Genomic DNA, 11,408 nt, shown 5'->3' on the forward strand with positions numbered 1-11,408 from the left:
TTAATGTAAAATTTAGAACATTAGATTGGCCATTGACCTAGACCTATACATTACTTTATTTTTGTTTTGTTGACTGAGAAACTGAGTCCAGTAGATATTCAGATGCAGCACATAAAATGGGATAAAATGATTGAACAGCCCTTTTTGTGAGGAGGTCTTTTAATGTCAATATTAACTTAATCATTGAACATTTACTGACTTACAAACCGTCAAAAATATAAGAAAAGTACATAAAAGTCACTTGTAGAAACTTAATTCCCCTGAACTGGACGAGTCTAAATATGTTAAACTTAAATGATAGTTAAACAGTACTCAGACTGATATGTACAATTAACACTTACCAAAATGACATAAAAACGGACCGATTAAATGGCATTACATCATATAATTATTTCATTCCAAAAACTTCATACTATATATACTTGATGTTTTTGATCTGTCAGTAATCATGAAATAGAATCGTAAAGATCAGACCTTAGAAAACTGTAAGTAAACTTTTAGTTTCTTGTGTACAATTTGAGGTTTAGTATGGCGTTCATTATCACTGAACCAGTATATATTTGTTAGGGGCCAGCTGAGGGACGCCTCCGGGTGCAGGAATTTCTCGTTGCATTGAAGACCTGTTGGTGACCTACTGCTGTTGTCTGCTCTATGGTCGGGTTGTTGTCTCTTTGGCACATTCCCCATTTCCATTCTCAATTTTATCTTCCAACTTTTTAAACAGCTTAATCTGACAGTCCTAGATGCTTAAGGTCCTTCACAATATTCATCCGGTAAATGGTCCTTTTGTTTCTGATTTGGTAATTTTCCTACATTAAAAGAGGGACGAAAGATACCAAAGGGACAGTCAAACTCATAAATCTACAACAAACTGACAACGTCATGGCTAAAAATGAAAAAGACAAACAGAAAACCAATAGTACACATGACACAACATAGAAAACTAAAAAAATAACAACACGAACCCCACCAAAAACTAGGGGTGATCTCAGGTGCTCCGGAAGGGTAAGCAAATCCTGCTTCACATGTGGCACCCGTCGTGTTGCTTATGTGATTACAAATCCGGTAAATAGTCTAATTCGGTAGGTCACATTCATGAAAGGGAAGGGGATTGTAGTTACGACGTAAGGAACATATCCGATATCATTTGTGAAACGGTTATTCAATAACGATCAACCAACTCGTGATGGCGTCCGTAAAAATAACGAAGGGAGGATTTCAACTTCACTATTTGGAACTCTTGGTTTAATAGCTTCCTTGTGAGCAGTAACCCTCAATCAAGAAAATCATGATAGGAAATGCACGCACGGGAATATCGTATCGATTGGGAGATATATACCCCGTATGTAGGTGCTGCTGGAACGTTGCTACTTAGAAATGGAAAGTTCACAATTGGAAAGCTGAAATCATCTCTTTTGTCGTAAAGATTTGTTTTCAACCGACCCTCATTGTCAATTTCTAGATGTAAGTCAAGATATGAAGCCGACTTAACTGTATCTGTAGTATCCTTTATCTCCAATTCGATGGGATAGATGCGTTCCACATAGTCACCAAATTTTGAATTGTTTAGTGAAAGAACGTCATCTATATAGCGGAAAGGAGAGTTAAAGGATATTGCTATCTTCTTATCTTTCTTCCTAAGAAGTTCCTGCATGAAGTCAGCCTCATAATAATAAAGAAACAAGTCGGCAAGTAGAGGGACACAGTTTGTTCCCATTGGGATGCCGACAGTCTGTTGAAAAACACGTCCTCCGAACGTTACAAATATGTTGTCAATCAAGAAATCAAGCATCTTGATAATATCAGTTTCAGAGAATATTTTGTTTGAATCAGAGTGATTCTTTACAAAGTATGATTTATCCCTCCCTAAGACAAGAAACTTGTATCTACGTTGGTCATTCTTTTTTATGAAGCAAAGTAATACCAACTCTTTCAATTTGTCTTTTAGTTTGAATGTGGAATACTTGTGTAAAGAGTAGAAAAGTCAAATGTTTTAATACTGTTACAAGATTAAAGAGAGTTAGATTGTATGTACTCTAAAAGATCTTTGGAATTTTTAAGTATCCACATCTGATTCACGCCACCTCCACGGTCGCGAAACACGTGACTTGCTTGTGATCAGTTTCACGGAAAAATGGCGCCTGAATGAAAAAACAAGTTCGCTTGGTGGCAAATTTTGAACGTAAGTATTTACATATCATCGTATTCATACTATAGGACCCCCCTCATCATATGCAGCGTTTTGTTCCGAATATTTTGATGCCCATTAAGTTATATTTCACTGTTGGTTTCATAGAGAACATTCACAGAATATTTCAGATCTGCCGAAGATTGATCAGGATTGTGTACACGATATGTCCGTAAAATCACTATAAATCCATTTATGTATCTTATTTTCGCCAATCGTGTACAGAAACTTGCCCACGTTTACTTATTCATTCATACAAACTAGCGTCAGTGTATATTTTTGACATTTTTGTCAGCTGAACGCAATAATATTTTTTTTTCAAAAAATGATCAGTATCCACGGTATGAAAATATATGATCAGTTCCACGGTATGAATCTGAAAGTTATAGATCATTTCCCATAACTTTATATTTAGGTTTTAAATGGATGCTGAGAAGGCAGAAAAGCTGTGTAAAATTTGTGGAAAGTCATTCCGGAGTATTTCAGCAGTGTATGATCACGAAAGGAGGCATGCCAAGAAGGGGCCATACAAGTGTTGTGGGAAAGTTTTTTTCAGTAAAGCCAATATCAAAAGACACAGGTAAATTTTCATTTCATGGAATTCTTATCATATTACTGTCACTAAATTTTTGAAAATAACATAAGCCACGGAAATAGAGAAGTTGTCTATAAACAAAATCAGTCAAATGAAAATACGAACTAGGAATATATCATTTCTGTAATAATGCCTGTGTCCTCTGTGAATATGTACATTTATTCAAGGAACATAATGTATAAACAAATCAGCATTTAAAAATCTAGGGAATTGCAAAACCCGAAAACCAAGACAAATTTGTACAATCAATTAACACTAACACTTTAAAATACATAACCGCGATGGAACCCACCACAACATGGGCAAAATAGGTACCAGTAATCATGGCCTGCCTACGAGCCTTGTCTAGGAAATTACCTTACTGGACACTATTAACCATATGTTAATTCTTGATCTTTAAACATTCAGGTGTGCAGTGCATGGTGAAGAAAAAACATTTGCATGTGAACAGTGTGATAAAAGATTTTCAATTATGGCTGATCTCACCCGTCACCTCAAGATTCACGAGGAACACCCTGTAAAATTTAAATGTACAGTATGTGGTTTAGAGTTTAAGAAAGCACATGATTGTGGTGATCACGAGGCTAGTCACAGGGGTGACAAACAGCATAGGTGCACATGTGGAAAGGCATACATCCACCAGACAAACCTTTACAGACATAAGAGAAAATGTAATCATTGACAATCAGGATTCATCTTGACTTTATTATTTATTTTACGTTTGGTACTTTGAGCTCAAAGATGAGATACATACTGGTTTTGACAAATAAAGATTTATTTCTATGAAAAATATTTATTCAATGCCCATTTTAACAGTTGGTAGAAGTTTGGCCTGGTTGCATCTAGCTTTTTCCCAACGAATTCCAAGTTCCCCTTTACATAGAGCATTTCTGTCAGTTGAAATCGTTGCCTCTCGCTTTCGTCCATTCAACCGTTTCCTCCCTGCAGAGTCGAATGTATGATTTCTGAAAATAAAGGAAAATACAAAGTGTACAAATTTATTCTACACTGGGGAAAACCTGGAGACCGTAATTCGATTCATGGTTAGCCGTAGGGCCATATGCATATAAGAAATTGCTGTGAGGATGAAAATATTTTTCATAGACGACAAAAATCTTAGCACAAAATGTATCTTGCGTTACATGTGGAAACTACCATTGTCACATATCAGTACCGAAACGTTCATTATACAAGTGCAAATTAACTAAATTTACCTGAATGCTATATCCAAAGGCAGTTCATTTACCAAACCTAGGCAAACCCTGCAGTTCACATGGTGAGTATCAATATCTGTAAATGTCTCTTCAACCAGATTGTACATGGTTTTCCTTTTAGTGCTGTACGAAAACTGCCTGAAACAAGAATAGTGTACGCATAAAATATTATCAAACTATACGAAGTTAATGTTATATATATAGTATATATTTACTGCAAAACCGTATAATACCTTTCGGGATCCAGTCGGATCTGAACTTGTTCAATGGTATTTCCAATAAATTGTCCAAACTCTTGGCACGACACAGTACCATGGCCCCTGCGATCATTCTGAGTGACTTCTGAAAAAAAAGTTTCTCCAACCATACTACTAAACGCCCTGACGTTGTACGTGCTTCCATGACATAGGGCATAAAGCCAAATCTTAGCATCGATACTTGCAAGTAGGGCTTCCCATAACTGTGATGGCCAACCGTTGACATACATGGTCTTTGGTGGAAACATGCGAAAGTCTATGTAGCTCAAGAGTCGTCTTCTTAAGCCCTCGCGCATAATTTGTCTTTCTTGAGATTCAATTCCAGGTGTATCATCAGCTTGCCACCAAGATCTTATGTCATGACAAAGATTTGCACTATCGATATCACCGTTCAACCTCATCATATTTTCGACTTCTGGTGAAAAATGCGTTATTGCCATTGACATTGACATCGGATCGATGATTTCCTGTATCATTGCTGGTGTCAAAAGTGTTTTCCCCGACCGAGCTACCTTTAACCAGCTCTCGTTTGTCAATCCTTCTATTCCTCCTTTGCATACTTTTGTTCTAGTTCTTGTCAATAAATGGGTAGCATCAATGCATCTTACTTCGTATTGATTCCGTATCTCACTAAAATCAGGCTTATAAAACCAGTCGTGTTTCATACCATTGACAGTAACCGTTCTTATCTTGGATATCCAATTGTCGTAACGATTTTCCCATATCAATTCAGCGTGTATTACATTTAAAGTCAATTTTGGTAACTTCTGAATGGTTTGGGTTGCAAGTTCTGACAACGATTTTACCTGTTGTGGCTTCTTTTTTCTTTTTACCAGTCCAGATATTTCCTTATCAAAATTAATGTTTAACAGAGCGGCTAGTTCTTCTAACTTTTTACCCTTCGTTGATGATTCTTTTATTTTGCATTCCTTTGTTTTCTTTAAATATCTGACTACACTACGCAGTTCAACATCAAGAAATAACCGAAGCTTGTCAATTGATGAAAATTGTAAAAGTAAATCTTCTGGTGAAGTGTTGTCCCATTTACCTTTTTTGTTGCAGTCTTTTGTTGTTTTGAACATGGCAAGCAAACAATTCATGTCGTTAATACTTAGCTGGATGACACTACTTGGCATTCCCTGAGAAATCTTTCGCTTTGAACTATTGTCGTTTGACTCACACTGTATTTCCTTGTTTTCGGATGTTAACTGTTGGTTAGAATCTGATTCTTGTTCGACGTGCGATTCTATATCAACACTTTCAAGGTCATCCTGACACTTATCCAATTCATTTTCCCATTCGTCATCAAACACATTTACTGCAAATGCCTCTATTTCTATCTGGTCTTCTACTGATGTTAAAGCTAAAACTCTGTCATCTAAATTGTTTGCACTTTTAACACTTTCAGGAATCACATCTGCAAGAGTGGCTTGTGTGATACTTTCAACCGTTGCTACTTCATCTAAAACAGTACGTTTTGAATTGAGATGTACCGGGAATCGAGGTAAACGGATATTTCCATTGGATAATTCGATTATTCTACCACTTGGTCCTATCTGTGAACTGTTATGAACTACCTTATTCATTGTACGTAACAGAGAAACTATATCAGCTTTTTTCATTTGTTCAGTTTCTTTCCATGTGTCCTTCTGTAGTTGGAAAACGGTTAGTGGTTGTCCATTTTTGTTTCTGGTTACAATTCCGTGCCATTGACCATCAAATGACTGGCAAGGTATATGTATCCCCTCCCTGTGGCAAAGTGTATGTACTTGTTCTGTTATATTCCGAAGATTTTCTGTTGATAAACTATGACCTCGAGGGAACCATGACACAGGCGCACATCGTAACTGATCCTTTTCCCAACTTCTGTCCAAATCAGCAACAAGGAACACCATAGCTTCAGATGCTCTCTCCCTTTTTAATTGATAATGTGTGTTTATCAAATTTTTGACTTTACTAAGTAAGTTTTGGGTTTCATTTACATTAATAGTACTTCGGTGATAAACATTTTGTACTTGCTCAAAAACTAGTGACGGAAACCTTCCAATTAACTCTATTTCTTTGCTTTTCTGTACTATTTTCTTTTTCAGTTCTTTTTGATCATCACTAAGCTTCGTTGGCTTTTTAGGCTTTGCCTCACCATACAGGTTCATAGCAATATTCATTGCTTCTCCAAATAAATCTTGATCCCTATCAACTTTAAACACTGTAGTGTCTTCTTTTGTCCAACTAATGTACAACAAGCTGTCAACATCCATCGATTCAATTTCGCTTAGACACTGAAGTAAATATCTGGGAGGAAACCTAGTGTGAACTTGATTTATAGGACATTTTATTTCAATGGCAATTTGAGAAGACTCGAGTGAATTTCCTTTTCTCAGACTTCCATCCGGAGAAACTATCATAAATGGCAAATCTCCACCACTTGAAATAATTATACACCCTTCCTCATAAAATTTGAGGTCTGGATATAACACGGGAAGTAGTATTCCAACTATTGTAGCAACCCCGTTATTTTCGTTATCTGTACCATGCTGCATAGCTTTTTTGGTGAAATCACTTGGTTCTTTTCCTTCGATTCCACATATAACTTTTTCAAAATGATCTTTTTGACGATTAAGACCATCACATCCAACTGCAGAATAAAATGTACTGCCAGTTATTCTAGCCTTTTTTCTAAGGGCGAACCATTCAACACTTTTTTGTTTCAAATATCTTGAATTTTCACCCGTGTTAGAAAAAGAATCATCATCTAAACATTGGTGAAGTGGACTTGTTTCAAGATTTATGGAATTTCCTTTAATTTGGTCAACTCCATTTATGTATGATATGAAAATTGATAACGTTTGGGTCAATTCTCTTCCGGCTGACAGGAAGTTATCAATGTCATAAATAAACGCTATGACTGCGCTTATAGCGTAGACATATCTTCCTTTCCTCCAGTCTGTGTCACCCCCTCGTTCAATCAGCTTTGCTTTGCAGTATTCTTTCTTTGTCTTTATTTCTTTCAACTGAAAGATATTGATAGACAGCTCTTTCAATGCATGAAGTAAAACCTCTTTCAGTTCCGCTTTCAAAAGTTCTGGCAATTTTTGTATATTTCCTCCATATAACCCAATACTTGTCATGATTTCATTAATTGAGGTTTCTCTTTTCAAAAGATGTTCCCTTTTCTCTTTTAATGATTCTCCCTCTTCAAATCCCATCAGATCGACGTCACCTGAACCTTTTGAAAGTCCTTGTTTCAGTTTTTTACCATCGTAGGTTAAACATGATGATTTCTTTAACAAATTCTTTCCTAAAACTGATATTATGTCTTCGAAAATACCCGGCTCACGTTCTCCATTTACTCTATATGGATCGTAGTAACGCAAAATGTTTTCGTCAGGTACTGCAAAATTTATTTCAGATTGTTTAGGAATATAAGTAGATAAGCCGTGTTTTACTTTATCACCTTGGTTTTTGTACCCACTCATGAAGTGTATAAATCTGCCACCAAACAGTCGCCACCCTAATTTCCAGAAAAGTTTAGTTTGTTCTGAATAACGCATATTGACAGTTGTTTTACAGTTGTACCATTTAACAACGTCACACCACAAAAGGAATGACGTGTTTGAAAGGGGGAACTTTTTCTCGACAACTAATTTGAAAAACTGAACTAACACGTCTGCTCCTACATCAGATTCAGACATTTCCTCCATTACATATGGGGCAAGATTGATGAGTTCGTTAGTTAGTTTATCAAAATTTTCCTTCTCTGTTGAAGTGGATGCATCGCTAGTTACACATTTATGACTATCACCAAGGTGAGTATCTAAGGAAGTAGTATCCGGTTGCATTGACATATGTGTGTACAATGGCAAGGTGCCGACATTCATTTCAAAGTCGGAATTTTCGATATTTTGTATCAAAGGTATATCACTGTTAAAAACTTGCCATTCATCATATTTTTGTTGTTGTAATTTTGCTGGACTGTGTTGACTGTACAGTGCACGTTTTGTTTTCCCTTTTTTAGGTGAAGGAGAGTATGTTATTTTAAACGGACTTTTTGTTGGGCTGAAAAGTGTGCGCTTTGAGTGCCCTTTTACCTTCCCACGTTTTGGAGAAGGAGAATACTTTACTGTGTATGGCGATTTTGAAAATACCCTCTTTATTCCTGTCTGTAAGGTTGGGATTTCCTTATTTGGCTGCCTGACAGTAGAGTTTTTCCGATATTTTGGCAGTTGCAGGGAAAGCCTGGTTTTTTTCCGCATGACGAGACCTATAATAAGATAAAAATAACTGAATTAGAATTTAACTGTGTCGAAAAAAAGGACATGTAGTTTAATTCCAAATAGGGTCGAAAATATATTGTAAAAGTCTGACAGAAAGTATATTATTTATGTGTCAGGCAGTACTACTTTTGCATAAAATTATAAATTATATTCTGCATGTATTTTCTGTCCATAAAAACCGTTTATGGGATCTTATATATAATTATTATATCGATTCAGATTCATACCGTGGAACAGATCATATAATGTTCATACCGTGGATACTGATCATTTTTTGAAAAAAAAATATTATTGCGTTCAGCTGACAAAAATGTCAAAAATATACACTGACGCTAGTTTGTATGAATGAATAAGTAAACGTGGGCAAGTTTCTGTACACGATTGGCGAAAATAAGATACATAAATGGATTTATAGTGATTTTACGGACATATCGTGTACACAATCCTGATCAATCTTCGGCAGATCTGAAATATTCTGTGAATGTTCTCTATGAAACCAACAGTGAAATATAACTTAATGGGCATCAAAATATTCGGAACAAAACGCTGCATATGATGAGGGGGGTCCTATAGTATGAATACGATGATATGTAAATACTTACGTTCAAAATTTGCCACCAAGCGAACTTGTTTTTTCATTCAGGCGCCATTTTTCCGTGAAACTGATCACAAGCAAGTCACGTGTTTCGCGACCGTGACCTCTAGAATAGGCAGTTTCACAATAAGTTTGAAGCCCGTCTTTGATTGCTGATAAAATAGATGTTAATAATTTAGAAAGAGGTTTCATGGAGCACTTGGAAGACCCAGCAATATACCGTTGTTTGTAAGGACACTTATGTAGTTTAGGTATCAAATACAGGGATGGAAGATCCAGTTTTTCATCTTTGGTTGAAATACCAAAGGAACAAAGAACAGACCTATGATTATCCAGGATTTCCTCTTTGGTAAGTGTCGTGAGGGTATATGTTGAGTTTCCAAGTGAATTGTCTATACCTAATTCGTTTATCAAGCAATTAATGTAGTGACTTTTACAGACAAAATCGATGTTATTTTGGGCTTTGTCTGCGGGGACAACAACATATTTATCATGGAGGTCGGATAAGTGTTTAGCAACATTTGGGTCTTTAAAGATTGACGTAGCATGGACATTGATGGACCCATTCAGTTTCTTAATTCTGATTTGTATTAACGACCTCACTGCCTTAATCCATTCGGATAGAGTGTCTACGTCTTTCTTTTCACGTTTAGCCCATTGCCTTGCATAATCCTCGACTGAGTCCATCAAAATTTTAAAGTTGTATTTCCAATTGATGGATTTAGGCTCACGATATTTCGGACCTTTCGATAACACATTTCGTAGAGAAGTGTTATCAACAATGTTAAGGTCACCGGTAATAACGTGGCCAGCAGGATTATATGTGAATTGGGAACTAGCACAAGTGCAATCAGGAGGTTTAGACTTGAAGTCGTCAATATCGAGATTCTGCAAAACGCGTTTGTAATTAAAAATTTTAGTTGCAATAGGTTTGGTATAGGTATAAGAAATTATTGGTACAGACTGGTCTTTGAAATAAGGAGGTATTTTCGATTGAACTAATTTATGATGAAGGATATTGCCTAGGTTGACGCCATCGAGACCTTTGTTGGCAAAGGAAAGATTTAGAAAAGATCTTTTCTCTTTTTCTTCTTTTCCAATGCGAACTGGCTTGAAAATTCTGTGACTTGCAATATCCGAAATTATAGCTTGAAGTTTGTATTGGTTTGAATGGGGGTTTGTAACCGTGGATTCCAAACATAAATAGAACAGGGAATGAAGTTTTGAAAGGGGTAATAAATAAAGTTTCGTGCGAATGTGATGAATACCTTACGGCTTTTGTATGAATGACAGCAAGTCATTAATAGAGACATCATGCAGAGAAGGTGATGTATAATGACGATGACCATGACTGCGTTTACGTCGAGGAGTCGAGTTGAAAATATTCATCACATTCACCGAGTTACACGAAGGACTAGATAGAATACCTATACCATCAATTTTGTCATTGCAGCCATACGGTGTTGCAGTTCCCAATTGTCTAATCCAGTAGTCTTCTTTTTGTCTACGGAGAGTCGTTGAAAGATTAGGATTGTTAGAGCTATGGTATATCTTTTCGATAATGCGAACTGTCATAGAAACGATGGAATGATCGGGCTGATTGAAATGCTGGTATAGAATGTCGTTAGCATTTAGGTTAATGTCTGATCTATGACCACACATACGTTTGTTTAGCCTTCCTTTCGTTTCACCGACGTATATAAATCCGCAAAGGTTGCACTCTAATCCGTAGACGACATTTATCGATTTACAATTCAGATCATCGTAACTTCTGGTAAAATATGACTTCTTGGTCAAATTGCTAGTGAATTCAGCATCTGTAATTAAAATAGCACAAGTTTTGCAGCCTTTGGTCTCACATTTTGAAATGCGACAGTGTTGTACTGTGTCATCAAAAACCAAAATGTCTTTAAGGAGAACTGAACATGTCTGTATATGTGTAATATTGCTATTGTCACTAGGACGATATCATCAAAAACCAAAATGTCTTTAAGGAGAACTGAACATGTCTGTATATGTGTAATATTGCTATTGTCACTAGGACGATGATCTGAATGAGTCGTGTTTGAGATATTTGTCGTGTCTGATGATGAGGGGACACCTGCCATATCAGACGACACCGTGTCCATGGTGACGTCTGTTTCGGACATTTTTATACTGGGCGACGTCCGAGCCAGTTTCCTGTTTGATCTTCGTAAGTTCATGCAATAGTAGTTTTGCTACTGGGCGGATAATGTCCTCGGGGACAAAATGTCCACCAGCAGAGACATCGACCCAGTGGTAAT

At 36.6% G+C, this 11,408-nt stretch overlaps 2 protein-coding genes across 2 annotated transcripts; one reads left to right on the forward strand and one right to left on the reverse strand.

The window, feature by feature from the left end:
- Window positions 1–2,610: 2,610 nt before the first annotated feature.
- Window positions 2,611–3,465, forward strand: LOC139526467 (zinc finger and SCAN domain-containing protein 31-like). Its single transcript, XM_071321616.1, has 2 exons — window positions 2,611–2,768; window positions 3,192–3,465. Exons 1-2 carry the CDS (start codon window positions 2,611–2,613, stop codon window positions 3,463–3,465), a joined length of 432 nt encoding a protein of 143 aa, XP_071177717.1.
- On the reverse strand, window positions 3,187–9,220 carry LOC139526468 (uncharacterized). The gene is made up of 3 exons (XM_071321617.1): window positions 4,221–9,220; window positions 3,998–4,173; window positions 3,187–3,748 (listed from the first exon to the last, which is right to left on the reverse strand). The coding sequence occupies exons 1-3, from the start codon at window positions 8,505–8,507 to the stop codon at window positions 3,577–3,579; spliced, it is 4,635 nt and encodes a 1,544-aa protein (XP_071177718.1). The 5' UTR covers window positions 8,508–9,220; the 3' UTR covers window positions 3,187–3,576.
- Between the last annotated feature and the right edge of the window lie 2,188 nt (window positions 9,221–11,408).

Source organism: Mytilus edulis, chromosome 6 (genome assembly GCF_963676685.1).
Source record: "Mytilus edulis chromosome 6, xbMytEdul2.2, whole genome shotgun sequence".
NCBI classification, from domain to species: Eukaryota; Metazoa; Mollusca; class Bivalvia; order Mytilida; family Mytilidae; genus Mytilus; species Mytilus edulis.